The sequence below is a fragment of the Rattus rattus genome, chromosome X (genome assembly GCF_011064425.1).
Source record: "Rattus rattus isolate New Zealand chromosome X, Rrattus_CSIRO_v1, whole genome shotgun sequence".
Lineage (NCBI taxonomy): Eukaryota > Metazoa > Chordata > Mammalia > Rodentia > Muridae > Rattus > Rattus rattus.
The window spans coordinates 116,233,146-116,252,109 of record NC_046172.1 but is presented as its reverse complement, the minus strand read 5'-3'; the positions used below and the strand labels follow the sequence as shown (position 1 = coordinate 116,252,109).

Below are 18,964 nucleotides of genomic sequence, written 5' to 3'. Positions count from 1 at the left end.
CTGAAATGACTGAGCATTGACAGTATGATGAAAGAAAAGAAATGTCATCTTCCTTTCCTTTTTTGACTATGTAGTCCCAACTGTCCTGGAACTCACTATGTAGACCAGGCTGGCTTTGAACTCAGCCCCCTGCCTCCTGAGTGCTGGGATTAAAGGAGTATACCTTCACTGCCTGGCTAAAATATGTATTTGTTTTGAAAGTAAAAGTGCAGAAAACTATAGAGAAAAAATTTAAATCATTCCACAGTGTACTTTAAAAAAATAGATGCAATTTTATTTGATGTTTTTGAGGGTTTTTTTATGTATGTGAGTATGTGGACCATATGAGTGCCTCATGTCTGCAGAGGCCAGAAGACATGGGATCATTGAGTTTCAGATGTTTTTGAGTTGCTATGTGGGTGCTGAGAACTGAGTTTGGGTAATCTACAAGACAGTAATGCATTTTTAAGCTAGGGCTATCTCTAGCTCCCGTGAGCACTTTTTTATTTTGAATATTGAAAGAGTTTTCCCACTCTGTACATGTACTCATACTACTTAGAGCTTATATAATCAGTGTTAGCTCAGGTAGTTTTTAACTACCTAGGGTTTCCAGATATCTATTTTATTAATAAAATCAATACCACTGCATTTGCCTGCTGTTAAGAAAGAAACTACCCGCCTAGTTACATGGTGCCATGAATTATGTTTTCAGAGGTGATAAAGTATGAACATGCGTGTTCAAACAGTGAAATACAGTGTTATATATTTGGTGACATTTTTCTGTTCCCAGCGCTCTGCTACCACAAATAAGTTCCATTTTGAGTTTTATATTTCAGTTTTATAAAATTCTAAAATAGTTGAATAAAAAAATTAGACCTTACGAGGAAAGTTTATTAGTAAACAAGTAATGTTTTGAGTTTTATTTTTAAATTTGTAATTATTTTGAGTGTTGGATGAATCTAAGGTCTTAAGTATGCTAAGCAAACTCTCGTTGCTATTTAGAGATTGTCAGAAGTGCCAGTGATGGAAAAATAGGAATAAAACTTCTTTCCTGTCAGCCCCATTTTTCCCATCTGGATTCAGAGAGGTAGACAAAGTAGAAACAAACATTGAGGCTCTATTTATAGAAACCCGAGCTTCTGGGGAAATATATATATATATATGCAATGAATGTTTGCCTGTATACATGTCTGTGTACCACATGTGTGCTTGAAGTCCACAGAGGCCAGAATAGGGTGTCTGCCCCACCTAGAATTGCCAGGTATAGACAATTGAGAAGGGCTGTAAGGATGCTGGGAATTGAACCATTGCTCTGGGCCACCTCTTCAGCCACCTCTGGGAATTTTTGGTAATGGACAGTAGTGACACCTGAATGAAGGACACTTCAGCCTGATGGAGTAAAGAAAGGGAAAGAAAGAGAAGAGGAAATCTGGAGAGGAAGGACTGTCCTTTTCATTCCAATCACGGCTTCTTAGTTTACAGTAATAAACATGAGGCATGAGAGAGGCACCAAGTGACATTTGTGTTCAGACAGGGAGGTTGCTAGAGTTTTTCTGGCCACTCGGGTTAGGTAATTAATTTATGGATTACATTTGTAAACAGTCTAGGCACTTGCATAACAACTTTTGATGAACTTGTTTATTAGCTTCCATTTAAAAGGAAGCTGTTTCCTAGAAAAAAAGTTTCAGGTAAACATAAGCTGTAACACTTGAGGTTAATAGGTCTGTGGAAATTTGAACATCTTAGAGTGCCAGTGTTCTGTGTGCTTTGGGGTTCTGTTTCCTCTGGCCCTGTAGCAGTAGCCTTTTGGATACCAGTTGAATTTTAGATCTTAATTCTTTTTGTCTGCCCTTCCTTTTTGAAATGGGAAGAAATTGGTGCTGACTGTATTACCACCTTTCTACAGCAGATGGCAGGATTTACCAGGGTTTGCCATTACTAATAGCACTCAGCATAATTCCCTCTTTATTACTTTCAGGTTTTGTACAGTTCTTTTTCTTTTTTCTTTGTGCCATTAATTGGTTCTGTGTGTTTGAAATTCTGAGTTTTAGGTTAGACTAATACAAGAAATAATATGCAAAAATTAAAACGCCAATATTTAGGTTAAGCTTGGACTAGTAGTATATTTTTATTTTGCCCCCCCCCACACACACACATGCTAGGTAAACATTTTATCAACTGAGCTATCATTTTTTTTAGAAAAATATTTTGAGATAGGGTTTTGTTAGGTAGCCCACAGTAATCTCCAACTGAAAACCTGCTCCTCACCTTCAAAGTGCCCCCCCCATACTTCAAAATACCAAATAAAAATTGTTTGATAGGTAGTATATTGGTTTGCTACTTGGTGTTATTAACTCATATTGATACATACAAGAATATATTCGATTAAAGAAGAATATATTCAATTGTGTGATTCTTTTTAATAGTTTTTTTTTTTTTTTTCGAGCTGGGGATCAACCCAGGGCCTTTGCGCCATAGGGCAAACGCCTACCACTGTTTAAATCCCCAACCCCCAATAGTTTTTTTTAATTGTAGTATTTTTTTGTGTATAATGTTAATAGGCGTTACTGTGTTTTTTCAAAAGATGTCATATTGCTTTCTGTAATCTAACCAGCAACTTGAGTATTTGTTTCTCCTCAATATATTATCAGGCTTAAGTGCTGTAAATGTGGATGCGTGAACACAGAATCACATGTAGGATTTGTCAGATTGCCATCATTTTATGTTATAGACTTTATAAATTGTTCAACATTTTCCAGCAGTTCTTTTTTTTAAAAAATTGTTTTGCTTTGTGTATATGTGTGAATGCCAGGATGCATGTATGCACACCATGTGAATGTCTGTTGCATTTGAGGCCACAAGAAGGGATCAGATCACCTGAAACTGGAGGTATGGGCAGTTGTGAGCTGCCCTGCGGGTACTGGAAACTGAACTCAGGCCCTTTGCAAGATGAGCAAGTGCTAGTGATGGCTGATCTTTCTCTCCAGTCCCGTCAGGTGGGCTCTTACCTTGAAGAGTAATATACCTTAGGAATGGTGGTTACAGAGCTTTTTAGTTGATGTTCGGGATTAGTTTTTTGCCAAGAATACAGGGGAAAAACATATATTCCTAGGGGCTAGAGAGATGGCTCAGCGGTTAAGAGCACTGTCTGCTCTTCCAAAGGTCCTGAGTTCAATTTCCAGTAACCACATGGTGGCTCACAACCATCTATAATGAGATGTGATGCCCTCTTCTGGTGTGTCTGAGGACAGCTACAGTGTATCCATATACATAAAATAAATAAATTTCAAAATAAAATATTCCTACATTTTCTTCTAATCCACTTATAGTTCTATTTTTTACATTTAGATTTTATTCCATCTGGAATTTATTTTTGTGCATGGTGTGAGGTAGGAACCATGCTTTATTTTTTCCCAAATGGATAAGTAATTGACCGAACACCATTTGTTGAGTAATTCATCTCCTAATTACTGACTCAAAATATCATTGTCATATACTAAATTGTCATGTGTTTTTGGGTCTGTTTCTGGATTTTACTTGGTCCCTTGAACTTTTTGTCAGTCAGTGTGCTGGTTCTATACCAAGGGAGTTGCTGTAGCTTTTGGTATGCTTTGCTGTCCCAGTAGAGTAAGCCCAAGCTCTCTTAATCACCCATTTTAAACTCAGTTTTATCTTAATTCCAGCACATCCAAATTATAGCTATTTCCACCAACTGTAGTGAGTGTTCATCTCCTTTGAAACCGCCAAAGCTTTTCTGCTAATTCTCTGAGAAGGAAATGAGAACCTAAGAAGTATGTTCTAATAGACTAGTATTCAGACCTGGTTTCTCAGACAATTCTGAAAATGACCTGGATATGAGCAGGGTTGAATGTGATACCGACCACCTTCTACAACTTGTGTAAGTCACAGGAATGGTACAGGGCCAGAAGCAGACACCTGTCATGCTAATAAATTGTCCTTTGTGGTTGAGAAGCACCTGATTGATGATGAGTAGCTATAATATTCCCACTCAGAAATGGATATACTCTATTTTTAGGACTCTTCAGAGTATCAAATACTAGTATTGGCCAATTAAGATTTTTAATTTGTACTAATCTCTATGTGAAATTTACCTAGTCATTCATTTCTAGAAACCTAATTCTTACAATTTATATAATTAAGAATACCATAATATTGTGACCATTAGATAGCTAACTTCTTAGATCTTATAGATGACATCTAATAATTTGAGATTCTTGTAAGCACACAAGAATATGCATATAAATGATTTTTTTTTAACTAGAATGACCAGTCAACGGGGGACATAAAAGTTATTGGTGGTGATGATCTCTCAACTTTAACTGGAAAGGTATGTATCTTGAAGGGGAAAGAAAACATTTTTATACCAAGAATCAATTAGTAACTGCTTTCAACTACTCAGAGTTACTTTATTAATAAAAATAAGGAGGCATTGTTTAACTCTTAAAAGTACTTGATATAGGGGATGTTTGCCCGGAAACCGGGAAAGGGAATAACACTCGAAATGTATATAAGAAATATTCAAGTTAATAAAAAAAAAAGTACTTGATATAGATTAATGTTATCTCCTGGATTTATAGCTAAATGACAGCAGAACATCACATTCCATATTGCTAATTACTGCTTTCTATAACACTTTGAAAATCTAATTTGTGATCCATCAGAAAATACGGCTGGGGAGGGGCAGTCTTTTTTTAAATAGATTCAAATATAGTTTCATTTTAAGGTGTGTGCTCACACAAGCGCGCACTTCTCTATGTGTATGCCAGTATGCGAACCTGGATATGCACACAGGCTAGAAGAGGTGTTAAATTCATCAAAGCTGAAGTTACAGGCATTACAGGATGCACCACTTGTTATATATATGAGTGCGGTGATCTTAACTCCAGGCCTTAGGATTCTTACCCATGAGCCCCCAGGCTTCCCCCCTTTGATATCCCTAAGAAGACAGAAAATTTGTATTGGGTCGTGGCTGGAAACATGAGTTGTAGAATCTGACAGTATTGATCAAAAACCTGACTCAGCCTTTCCTAACTCTGTGACATTGGGGAGGCATCCTCTGTGCCTCAGAGGTAGGTAGACCTAAGGTCTTAGTGGTGGCTACTGCAGAGTAAGAGGATTAAGTGCTTATTGGCAGAGTTCTTACCATATTAGAGTTTATATTAGTTTCTGATAAATAAATACTGTGAATAAATTGAAATATAATACTATGAGAGAAATCTGTAGAGTCTTGCTTTATTTTTTATTTTGTTACATTTTTAACATTGGTTTATTCCTATGTGCATGTGCCTGTGTGTGCATGTGTGTGTGCATATGTAGGGGGCAGGCATGAGTGTGTAGATGTCAGATACAATATACAGGAGTCAGTTCTCTCTACCATAAAGTTCAGGGGTGTGTTCACATCATCTGGCTTGGTGCTGAGTGCCTTTACGCCCAATCCGTCTCACCAGCACTTGTTTTTCTGAGATACAGCCTTACTTTGTAGCTCACACTGTCCTTGAACATCTCATATACAAGTCAGGTTGAATTCAGCCTCCCAAATGCTAGCATTGCAAGCATGAGCCACCATACTAGACTGATATGTTTTCTAAGCTGCTAGTTATTTTTTACTTGTAGGCACTGTGCCATATATGTATTAATCTAGTGAGGACAGTTAAATTTCCATTTTGCAGATCAGGAAATTAAGCAGTACACTTACATTTTCAAAAACTGCATGGGATTATGAGATGTAAACAGTCTCAAAGTCACGAAAGCAGGAAGTGGAGGAGCATGCATGCTGACGCCAAATTTTCTTTCCTGTAGCTTTTAGCTCTTAGTGCTCACTACTTCCTTATACAACTTACTCCTACTTACTATACTGAACATCTTTAGGAGAACTTTAACATAAAATACTTGTGAAATTCTGTAGTCCTGTATCAGGTCATGCCAAACTAATGTTGCTATCAGCAGTGTTTAGAAACTAAGGGGAGAGATTGCGATCTGTTGGTTCTTTTTCTCTGCTGTTCATTTTGGTGTACAACTGCCAGACCTCCTTCCCTTTTGGCATGCTTTGTCCATATTTAGAAGCTATTTGAAATCTGCACTTCTATAATCAGTTTTTGGCCTAGACAGTTTTTGGCCTAGAAGTGGCCTAGCCTCAAGGCCTCCTGGGATTTAGTAGTTGAACCTTGTCTTTTTCACCTAATGGCTCTGTCCCACTACACAGCTCTATGATCTTCAACAGATCTCTGCTTCTAAAATACCTTTTCATGATAACCACAATAGATTCTTTTTATTGTGGAGAACATCAAGGAGTAAAATTTTAGTGAAGTTAAATCTTGGGGATGAGATTATGGGTTTATTTAAAACATTTTTTGTGGAAATTTATCTAATGTGTATTCAAGTACAGACATAACGCACACATTTTCCCATTAACACTTGAGAATGTAGTGTTTGAATCCAAAATTCACTTTTATTCAAACCCTTCCTCTTGCACTACTGTTTACTCCCTTAGGTAGGTTATTTGATAACCAAGCCTCATTGCTTTCATTATTAAGTAATGAGTATCAACGTGACAAAATAAACTGTGGTAGCAATTCTCAGCCTCTATAGTAGAACAATAGTCTAGTACAGTTTTGTATTGTAAAAATACTTAACCTCTGGACTTTGTTGGTTTGTATAAGATGGCTTATGCTAATAAAATCTATAGTGATGGGCCAGCAAGAAGGGTTGATGCAAGAAAACACCACTAAGACCTGATTTCTACATGTAATCTATGCTACAACCTCCCCAATGAAACATAAAGTAAATGCAAAGAATTAAAATATATACTTATGTCCACAACAAAGTTTGTTTACTGTTAGATACAAGATTAGACTAGTAATTCATCTGTCCTAGAAGCCCATGCTTTACCACTCTATAATTTTATAATATTGCAGCAGTATATCTACTGCTGTGAACCATTTATTGATGGGCTATGTTACCTTTCAGATGTTCAAGGCAGGGGCCAAAGTGTTGAGAAAAGGCATAGTGGATAAGGAAACAATTACTGATTCATGAGTTAACTGTTTCACTTTTGCTGAAGATTTACATTGTAGTATCTTATGTTTGTGACTTCATGTAGCATTCATAGTTGCCCTATAAGGGACTCATTATCCCTTTTCCATAGAGAAAGATGTTGAAATTCAGTCATACAACTATTAGATGACAGAACCAGTATTTGAATAAAGAAATGTCTTAGTCCAGTTCTGTGTTTCTTACACTATACTAGTATTCATTTGAGTAGCTACATTGCTTTTTTCTCAGTATATTAATGCATATTCAGTTTACTTAGAATTTATATAGACCTCATAATTAAAACATAGTCATGTTATTCATTTGTTCCATAGTCTATGCCTCTAAAATGTCCCAAATTACAATATCTTGTTTTATTTTCTGTGCATATCCTGAGCTTTACTTTAAAGTGACCTTTTCCTGTTTATAGAATGGACTGCAGTTGTAGCTTGTTTGCCAGAAGTTGCATAAGTCTTTTGGTAGTAATTTATCTTTTAAAGTAAATTATATATTAATATAAAATATATATTATTTAAAGTAAATTATATATTAGTACAGACACATTAGAAGAGGGCATCGGCTATCATCACAGATGGTTGTGAGCCACCATGTGGTTGCTGCGATTTGAACTCAGGATCTCTGGAAGAGCAGCCAGTGCTCTTAACCACTGAGCCATCTCTCCAGCCTGTAAAGTACTTAAAACTATAGGTTAAACAAAATGAAGTTTGTCTTTCATTACTTTGAATACATACAATACCAAGGAAACTTATAAAAGAAAGCATGTGATTGGGAGCCTGCTTACAGTTTCAGAGGGTACGTCTATAATCATCCTGGAGGGTAGCCTAGTGGCAGGCAGGCAGCATAACACTGGAGCAGTAGCTGAGAGCTTACGTGTTACGTACACATTAGATGTAGAGTGTACCAGAGACTGTGGTGTGGGCTTTTGAAATGTCACTTTAGAAGCCCACTCCCAGTACATAACATCCTCCAACAAGGCCACACCTATTAATCCTTCTCAAAACAGTTCTACGAACAAGGTCCAAGCATTCCAATGTTAGAACCTATGGGGGAAAATTTTCATTCAAACTACAAGGTGAGAAAGAATTTTGAATCTTCATGAACTCCAGTGAATGCTATGTATTCAACCTTGATAATCACTCCCTTAGAATAATAAAGACGACATTGCAATTCTGATATTATGGTTGTTTGGCAGAGTGAATTGAGAACTATAGACACAGTATAGAATAAATCTGTTCAGTGAGCATTGTGGGCATGTGAAATGTCACCTTGTTCCTCTAACTAGCATAAACACAGAAGGTGGGGCAGTGAGGAACCAGGCATGGGAAATCACAACTGTAATCTTAGTATTCAGTAGATTGAGACAGGAATGGTGCTGCCAGTTTGAGGACAGCTTTGGCTACATTATGAGTTCTAGGTCAGCCTGGGCTACAGAGTAAAAGAGAAGAAGAGTGAGTTGGGATGGATTTAGGGTTTATGGTGGGAGTATTGGTATCTTTTCGCAGTTCCCCAAATAGGTGCACAACCAGACTGGTTTTAGCTTGATGGGAAAATAAAACTTTTGCATTCTATATTATGTTAAATACATTATTTTTGAATATGTTTATATAGATTACAGTTCTTGGAATATTAGAATCAATATGCATAAAAGGCCAGCTGGTTCAAGTTCCTCAGTTTACATATGAGACACTGAGATCCAGAGAAATTTCACAAGTTGCCTAAGATCTTGCATTAAGGATTAAGAGCCTTTTATGAGAAATGAACACATGGGTCAAATCTGTATGAAAGATTTAATATTAAGGACTTCTGAGTTCTAATAGCCCACTTGTATCAAGAAGGATTCACTAATGAAAGTACTTATAAGTATGAATTGGGGTAATTTCTTAGAATTTGTTTTATGATTTCACTGATAATTGGAAATACTATCTCACTTCATGTAAAAATTTTTATTTCTCCGTTTTCTTCTAGAACGTCTTGATTGTTGAAGTAAGTTCTACATTTACTTTTGATATACTGTTTACAATTTTCTAAATTGGTATGTATATTAATAAAGGTAAGCCAGGGAGACCTGTGTTTTCTAACCCTAAGAGAAGCCAGGTACAGTAGGGCAGGCCTGGAACACTCAGGAGGCTCATGAATTCCTGGGTTAGTCTGGGCTACATAGTGACTTTAAAGCAAAGCCAGAGAGAATCCTTATTTTAAAAACAAAACAAAACACAATTATTTTGTAAGCGATCTATTTTGCTGCTCATGAAAAAAGTTACACACTTTCTTTGTCAATTCTGATATTTCTTTTAAAACTAACCATACTATATGTATATAGAAAGGTGTATGTGATTTAGTGTGCTTATTTTATGGAATGTTATAAGAATTTTATCATTTCATCTAAAGTATCAAATATTCTTAGCAAGTAAGTAAAGGCTCAAACCATCACTGGCTATAGCCCATTGCTTTTCATCGCTATCCCGAAAGCCCAAAAGCATCAGCCAGGAGCCTACTTACTCAGAATCTTTGTGATGAACACCATCAATCTTTTTTTTTTTTGAGCAAACCTTGAGCTGATTCTGATGCATGCTAAGCTTCAAGAACCATTGATTTACTCAGAAATCACTTTCTCATTAAGGCCTTCTTTGGCTGTCCTACATAAATCTTACATTTCCATGTCTTCGATTTCCTTTTACTTTCAGAACTCTTTTAAATCACTGTTTAGCTTCCTACACACACACTTTATTTTTTGTCTGTGGCTTCCCTATTTCATATCTACCTGCCTAATTGAACTCTATACATACCCCTGTACACCATAGATTATGATCTTCCTCCTACCTTGACTCTGTTCCTCAGTTCTTCAGTATTCCTTTTAATAGATTTTCAGTGTCGTTTCAGAATACATATCAACCTCATTCTCCATCATTTTTCATTCTTTATACTTTCTGCATTTCCAGGAGCATCATTTTTCTATCCCTTAGTAGTTGCTTTTCGTTTTTGTAATCTCTTGGTTCCTATTTTGCTTTTTGTCATTTATTTTTGTGCATTGCTTTATTTATCTGAGTGTATATGTATGTGTGTGCAAGTATGCTTGCCTGTGCTTAACAACAGAAGCCAGGAGAGGATTTGTGCCCTGCTCTATTGTGCTGTCTGTCCTTTGAGGCAGGGTCTCTCCCTGAACTTGGGCCTCACATTTTCTTACATAGACCAGAAGCTAGCAAACCCAAGCAGTCCTCCTGCTTCCTGCCTTCTCAGAGCTGGGTGTGATAGGAGCAGGATGCCTGGATTTTGTGTGAGTGCTGAGGTATAAACTCTAGCTACCATAGTTAACCACTGAGCCACCTCTCTAGCCCCCTTTTTTAACAAAAGAAATTTTATTCTTTGTTTTTGTGGGGTGATAGGTGTGAAACCCAGAGCATGCTAAACAAGTGCTCTACCACCAGGCTTCACCCATAGTTCTTTGGTGTTTGTTTGCTTGTTTTGAGAGAGATAGATAAATATCTCAGGCTAGATTCTTACCTCCATCCCACCTGCCTTTACCTCCCAAGTCACGTCCTGGGATTGTAGGCATCTACCATCCTCCATGTCCTTTCTTCCCTGTCTCTTTCCCTTATTCCATCCCTTCCTCCCTTACCCCCCTCCTTCCTTCTTTTCTTCCTTCAGCAGGATCTTGTCATACAGCTCTAGATGGGTATTTTCCTTCTATGAGACCTAGTCTTAGTGTAGCGTCATCTGTCCTGGGTCTCACTATGCAGACCTGGTGCCTCTTCCCTCTGAATGCTATCATTACAGTTGTAGGCCACCATGCCTGCCCTCCATGCTGGCTTTAAACTCTTAACCCTTCTGCCTCAGCTTTTCACATGACGGAATTGCAGGTGTGTACCGCCATTGATCTGTTTGCATTTCTTTTCAAGATTCTCTTCTCTTTTTAATTGGTTCTTTTAAAATTTAGTATACTGCATCTTGTTTATGTTCCCTCCCTCTCCCTATTCCTCCCAGATCTGTCCTCCCTTCCCTACCTACCCAACTTTGTGTCTTTTTTTAACCTATCAATACAATTTGTGCTGCACATATACTCTTGGATATGTGACCTTCACAAGAGAGTGGTCAACACACCAGGAGACATAGACTTAAAGAAAGCTGACTCCTCTATCCAAAGCTATCAATTAGTTCCCTCACTCTGGGTAGGCATGATGTCCACTTCCCTCATTCCATGCTGGGAATTTTGTCTGTTATGATTCTGCACAGGTTTTGTGCATACATTCTAAACTGATGTCAATGTGCAACTGCTGTACTGTGTCAGAAAACGTTGTTTCTTTATAGTTATCCCCCACCTTTGGCTTGACTCAGAATGCGCATGGAGGTCTATGAAACATCTTCATTTCCCTACAGAAAATCCAGTGTCCTTAGACATCATTTCTTTTTTCTTCCTTCCCCTTCGCCAGTTTCTAAGATTTGCTTTTTGTGGACATATATGAATGGAATTAGATAGTAATTAATTGCCCTTTGTGTCTGGCTTCCGTCACATTTTTTTTTGAAGATGGGGTCTCACTGTTTATCTCCTGCTGTACTGGAACTTGCTATGTAAACCAGGCTGTCCTTGAACCATGGCCAGTTTGTAAACACGCACACCCAACAAATAAATGTAATTTTTACAAAGTTCATGTAGGATGATGGCACTGTACAGTCTCTGGTGTGACTGCCAAGTGAGGGACACTGTTCTCCGACTGTCCAGGGGTAATTCTCAAGTACAAAAATCACCTCTCATATCCTACTACATAGCCCTGTAACAGCCTGACACAGCCCCTTAAACCAGCAGGAGAGTTGAGTTTCTAGCCCTGAAATCCCTTGTGGTCCATCTGCTTTATGGATTCCTATTTGTTTTCTGATATTTTCTTGGTACTGGAGAATCTGGGACATAATGGGTGTCATGTGGGTGCTTTACCTCTGATAACATCATTTTATATAGTAGAACTTAGCAATTTAGATGCCTTTAAAGATAATACAAATAGGGCTGGAGAAATGGTTCAGAGGTTAAGAGCATTGTCTACCCTTCCAGAAGTCTTGAGTTCAATTCCCTGCAACCACATGGTGGGTCACACTCATCTATAGTGAGATCTGGTGCCCTCTTCTGGCCTGTAGGCATAATGCAGGAAGAATAGTATAATGTCTTTTTTAAAAGAGAAAGATTTATGGGGCTGGAGAGATGGCTCAGTGGTTAAGAGCACCCAACTGCTCTTCCAGAGAGGTCATGAGTTCAATTCCCAGCAACCACATGGTGGCTCACAACCATCTGTAAAGAGATCCGATGCCCTCTTCTGGTGTATCTGAAGACAGCTACAGTGTACTTATATATAATAAATAAATAAATCTTAAAAAAATCCTTTAAAAAAAGATTTATTCATTTATTTATTAGATATGAATATACTGTAGTTGTTTTCAGACACACCAGAAGAGAGCATCAGATCTCATTACAGATGGTTGTGAGCCACCATGTGGTTGCTGGGAATTGAATTCAGGACTTCTGGAGGAACAGTCAGTGCTCTTAACCACTGAGTCATCTCTCTGGCCCTAAATACATCTTTTTGTAAAAAGAGATAACACAAAGCAACGTTTCTTAGAGTATTAGAGTTTGGGATGTAAGAGTCTCTAATCTCTAATTTACAAAGGAAAATCTAGTATACCTTGTACAGAATTAAGCATGGTAGTTAATGACTGCAGCCCTACCTCTTAGGAGTCTAAAGCAGGAGGATCTTGAGTTTAAGGCCACCAGCCTCAGCTACATAGCTAGACCCTGTGTGAAATATAACAAAAAAATATGCATATGTGTGTGGTGTTTACATGTACACATTCCTGTTTACTGTTTTTGACCTTGTCACACCTATGAAATCTAGTTCTGGGATTGACATTCCCACTGCTTGCTTAGAACCAGATAGGCAGTAAGTTCCAGACTATCTTTGAATTGTGAGATTTTGTGATGCTGAAAATTGTGCCATAGAATACTAGAATATTGGGTTTGGTATTTACGTTTGTAATAATGACTGACTTTAAAAATGTGCTCATTTTATTTACCATTAAATGTGTCTTTTCTTTTTAAAAGGATATAATTGACACTGGTAAAACAATGCAGACTTTGCTTTCCTTGGTCAAGCAGTACAGCCCCAAAATGGTTAAGGTTGCAAGGTATGTATGCCATTTTAAAGTAGAATGCTTTGTGTGTTAATAAAGCTATTATAGTCAATTCCTTATATATACATACACACATATAATATATACACACACACACACACACACACAGAGTATATGTAGGGCCTTGGGTTCAGAACTACTTCAGATACTAACACTGCATCTTGTCTACGTTCCTTCCCTCTCCCTACTCCTCCCAGATCTGTCCTCCCTTCCCTACCTACCCAACTTTGTATTTTTTTTAACCTATCCAAACAATTGGTGCTGCACATACACTCTTAGATGTGTGACCTAGATATTTAAGTCCTTCATAAAGAATGTCAGAAGGGCTGGTAACATGGCACAGTGAGTAAAGTCATCTGTTGCCAAGCCTGACAGCCTGAGTTCGATCCCTAGGACCCATGTGGTAGAGAGAGAGAGAACTGACTCCCTCTGACCTCCATGTGTACTACACCCACCCACACATAAGTACAAATTTTTTTTAATGATAAGAGTGTTTGCACAGACCCTATGCATATTCTCCCATATACTATAACACTTATCACAGTGTTCGTAGATATTTGTAGTATAGTTATTTAGAGTATTGTTTATTTATGTGTGTCGTGTATGTATTATATGCAGGTGAGTACACACTCATGTGCAGATAGGTGCACATGACCAGGGCAGGACTCAATATCTTCAACTGCTGTTTACTCTATTGCCTGTGATGGGGTCTCTAACTGAGCTGTAAGCTCAAAGCTTTAGCCATGAAGGCTCATTGGTGACTTTTTTTGTTTGTTTGTTTGTTTTTTGGTTTTTTTTTGTTGGTTTTTTTTTTTTTTTTTGCATCCATCTCCAACCCCAGCGCTGAGGTCACAAGCACATACAGCCATGGCCAACTTTCTCTATGAACATTTGGAGTCCAACTCAAGAGCTTGTGCTTGCAGACCAAATACTCTTATCCACTGAGTCACCTCCCCAATCCCTACAATGTCTCGTCTTGATCCACGAGGTTTTCGAAATGGAACTCTCACATGCACAGAGTTCAGTAACAATTGGTATTGCAGCACGTCACTTATATCACACTTGTTCTGAGTACCATGGCAGATGATCTAAGGTCCCCTTGTGAAATTGAAAGAAGTCATACCAAAGGTAGTAACAAGTGGTGGACCCTAACATCTGGATCTCATGGATTGGAGTGGTGAATAAGGCTTCCTATTTTGTGTTGTCACTGAAATTTTACCACACTTGCTTCCTTTTTCTGAAGTCTCACAGCTTGCAGTATCTGGATGTTTGGCTTTTGCTTTCATAGTTCTTTTCTGTTTGTATCCTTCCTTATAGCTTGATTCTATAAGCTGCTATATCTTATAGATGAGGATACTGAAGCCTAGGGAATTGCTCACAGACGATTAGCTAATAAGTTATAGAGAGAAGATCTAAACATAGGAACCTGGCCCAGTTGATGCTTCTGCTATTTTAAGTTGGATTTTGTTGTTAAAAGTAACATTTTTTATTTTGTTGTTTCTTGCTTTATTTTTACTTTTATAGTTTCATTTTTATTTTAAAATCTTTGACTAATCTGTGCTTTTTGTATAGAGGAAAGCTCAGATCTTTTTGGTCAATTAGTTGGTTCTTAATTTTTAAAAAATTACACTTATTTATTGTGGAAGGAATGTAGGCACGTGCCACTTGCACTTGTCTTGCTCAGAGGACAGCCTAAGGGAGTTAGTCCTGGGGGTGGGGGATGGTGGTGGAACACAGGTTGGCAGTCTTGGCAGCAGTAGCCTTATACACTACTAAGCTATCTGTGCTGACCAATTAACCTGGCTTTATAAAATCATTTGAAAAGATCAGAGTCTCTGGAAAGTCTTTGAATCGCTATAGTTTTAATCAAACCTATTTCAGTAGTTTATCCTCATGGTCTTTTTGGATAGATGGTGCAAATATGCCTCAGTGAATTTTTGTCATGCTGGAGGGAGGTGTGTTCAGAGAATACTTGAATAATTTCTGATGATGTAGTTGTCCTACACAAGTGTATTTTGTTTGGTCTTTCCCAAATTAAAAATTAAAGACTCTTATTTGGTAGTAGTACGGTTACTTTAGAAAGTAGTTTCTTTTAAAACTGCATAGGGAACTATCAGAAGATATCAGAAGTTGTACTGAGTACTTACCCCTAGAAAGTGAAAATATATGTTGATATATTTTATCAACATCTGTATTTATTGGTTGATAGTCAGGTATGTTGGTTCACCCCTATGATCTCAGCTTTTGGAAAGTGAAGGCAGGAGGATCATATTGAATTTGAGACAGCAGCCTGAGCTGTATCATGAGAACCTGTCTTATATCTCCCTACTCAAATCTGAGTACGAGTGTTCACATTATCTGTGATAGCCCAGAATTAAGAAGCACAAAATTTGAACAAAACTGGAGCACACTTATCCCATCAAATCAGCAATAAAAAGGAAGAAGCGTTATTATGCGGCAGTTGAGAGGAGCATTCCTGGCACTGTACCACCAGCACTTTCAGAAGTACATAAGGCGCGGGCTTTGTTCTTTCTGTTTAAACTGCTTACCTGTCTCCCCGTTTTGATATGCCCAAGGTTTCTTAAAATTTTCAAGGCTAGTATAATAGGACACTAAAGGCAAAGCAATAAAACTGTATGGGTCTACTTATATAACCCAGTTTGAAATGACAAAATTAGACAGATGAGAATGGATTAGGGGTTGCCAGAGGTTGAGAGAATACAGGAGGGAGCGTACATGATTGTGGTAGTGATTAGATTAGTGTCTCATGATATAAAATTGGTGAAATCTGTACAAAGTCACTTAGTTCACCAATGTCCATGTTCTGGTTCTGATAATCTGCTGAAATATGACACTAGAGAGCTTTGTGATTTTTTTTCTTTTGTGACTTCTGTGAAAATAAAATTTTGAAAGCCATTAACCTTTTTTGGTGATATTAGGGTTTCAACTGTGGTTGTATGCATATATGACAAACATTAGAAAATTCTCATTTAACTTTATAGTTTTATATGATTATGTAATCGAACTACATTTGCAAATTCATGATTTCTATAAATAATCAATAAAAGTATAATGTAAAAAATAAAACTGCTTAAAACAGGTTTTTAGCAAGAGTCAAAAAGTTGAAAATGTAATTTAAAAATGGAATGAGTAGTTCAGTGTTCGAATACATTCTTAGTGTGATCAAGGCTCTGGGTTCAGTATCCACTGCAAAAACTTCCCATTCATGAGGCAGGTATTAAAGGTCTTGATGGAAGCATTTCTTACCTCCCTTACAGGCACAGGGCTTGTATTTCTGATTCTGAATCTAGCCCTTAGCTTTTTTCTCATTCAGAGATATTGGCATTCCCCATGCATTCGTCCTCTTCATTGCATTTCAGTGTGGGTGGTTAGGACTCTGCTCTCAGAAGCATCTTAGCACGTTCCAGGTGGTGAGCAGTGAGGGGCATTGACCTTCATGTGAACTCTCTGTGATTTACTTCTCCCTTTCAATCTTCCTATGGGTATGCAAAGCTGACCATATTCTACATGCAGATGATACTACTTAAGAACGCTGATGTTTTCTTTGTAATGCTCTGTAGTCTTCCCATATGTCCCATATAATTTTTTGTAATTAACAGCTTGTTGGTGAAAAGGACCTCTGAAGTGTTGGATACAGGCCAGACTGTAAGTAGATACCCTTTGGCCAATCATTTATCCATCTTGTAACTGAAACAGTTAACTATGAAGTGGCTTAGAGTTAACCATAGAGAACATTTGTAAGGTACATTTGCAGCTATTAGATTTGAAAGTATTATTATTTTCTCTAAAGATGAAATTGTGATTATTTACTTACAGTTGTTGGATTTGAAATTCCAGACAAGTTTGTTGTTGGATATGCCCTTGACTATAATGAGCACTTCAGGGATTTGAATGTAAGTAATGCTTCTTTTTTTTCTCGCTCTCATTTTTCAAAAACCCACATAAAAATTTAGGAAAGGGAAGAATTGTTTTCTCCTTCCAGCACCTCGTAATTTGACCAGACTGATGGTTCCCATTAGTCACATAAAGCTGTAGTCAAGTACAGACGTCCTTAGAACTGGAACTTGGCCAGGCTAGGGTGACACTCCTTGCTGGCTGAAATAGTTGAACAGCTTTAATATATAATAACTGTCTCATTGTTATTTCACATGATAAGTATAGTCATAAGTAAGAAATAAATGATTCAGTTTGAATTTTGTAATTGACTTTGCTTCAGATATCAGTGTCCTGCTCAGGGGGAAGGGGCCCCTCGGGTGAGTTTTCCGAGCATGGCCCAGGAGCAGTTAGAAAGACTATGTGGACAGTATTATCTAAAGTATGCTTTTTATTTTATTTACCTGGGCCCCTATTTTGATTCCAGCTTTATGTTTCTTAAAGTTAACATAGTAAGACAAAGAAAAGGCAAAAGTAATGGACTACAATTTTCTGCTTTGTTTTCAAAGTATGTTCTCTTCAATTGTTGGTCCAAAATACCTTGCTTGGTAGGAACCCAGGCGGTGTAGGGGATTCTCTAATGCTGGTGTTGTCTCTTCAGAATCCATTTTTCTAATGTGAATGTCTTATTCTATAGCATGTTTGTGTCATCAGCGAAAGTGGAAAAGCCAAGTACAAAGCCTAAGACAGCTGCAAGTTGAATCTACAAACACGAAGAGTCCTGTTGATGTGCCAGTAAAGAACTAGCAGGCGTTCTAGTCCTGTGGCCATCTGCTTAGTAAAGCTTTTGCATGAACCTTCTATGAATTTTATGGTTTTTATTTTTAGAAATGTCTGTTGCTGCGTCCCTTTTGATTTGCACTATGAGCCTGTAGGCAGCCTACCGTCAGGTATATTGTCACTTCCCTTTTGAGACAGACAGATCTCTTAAATTACCACTGTTAAATAATAATACTGAGATTGTGTCTGTAAGAAGGATTTAAAGAGAAGCTATATTAGTTTTTTAATTGGTATTTTAATTTTTATATATCCAGGAGAGAAAGATGTGATATTGTTAATTTAGAATAGTCTAAAGTGCTCAGTTTCATATCAGTAACAGCATCTAAGAGGTTTCCCCAGTGGAATAAACATGTTTCAGCAGTGTGAATCGTTGTCAACCGTTCCTTTTAAATGCAAATAAATACATTCTAAAAATTTACAAATTTTGAGGTTTTTTTTTCCTTAAAACTAAGGACTATCTCTTTAAAGGAATTCTCCATGCCTATCATTTTCTACAAATTAATTTAGTATACTTTTCCATGGGTCCCTTTGTTCATGTTTTAGTAGCTAATTTAGTTGTAACACTCGGTTAGCATTGCAAATAGTGGTATGTGGTAGAATGGTAGAGCGGGAAAGCCCTTACCTACCTGAAACAATCAATTACATACACTCAGCATGATTTATTATGCTTTATAAGAGAACATGGCTTTCTCTTAGCTTTCTGAGGTTGTTCAGACTGCAGTCTGACCTACAGTTTGTTTTCAGACATGTCCTGTTACCTTTTTTTTTTTTCTTTTTTTCGGAGCTGGGGACCGAACCCAGGGCCTTACGCTTGCTAGGCAAGCGCTCTACCACTGAGCTAAATACCCAACCCCGTCCTGTTACCTTTTTGGTGTGGATAAAGCTTTTATTGAGCAAAGAACAATAACAGTAAAACAGTTGTTTTGTCTTTTCAGAGTAAGAGAAATATTTTAAACTGTTACTGTGAGGTATGAACTAGCAACCTTGTGGTACAGTGCATATTTTTATT

General features: G+C 37.5%; 1 protein-coding gene across 1 annotated transcript in view; it reads left to right on the top strand.

Annotated features, from left to right (window-relative positions):
- Hprt1 (hypoxanthine phosphoribosyltransferase 1) overlaps positions 1-18,373 on the top strand; it is a 31,808-nt gene extending 13,435 nt beyond the window's left edge. The window contains 7 exon segments of the mRNA XM_032889905.1: positions 4,262-4,327; positions 9,016-9,033; positions 13,133-13,215; positions 16,842-16,861; positions 16,864-16,887; positions 17,059-17,135; positions 17,813-18,373. Of these exon segments, the coding sequence (XP_032745796.1) occupies positions 4,262-4,327; positions 9,016-9,033; positions 13,133-13,215; positions 16,842-16,861; positions 16,864-16,887; positions 17,059-17,135; positions 17,813-17,860 (336 nt within the window). The 3' untranslated portion in view covers positions 17,861-18,373.
- The last annotated feature ends 591 nt before the right edge of the window (positions 18,374-18,964 follow it).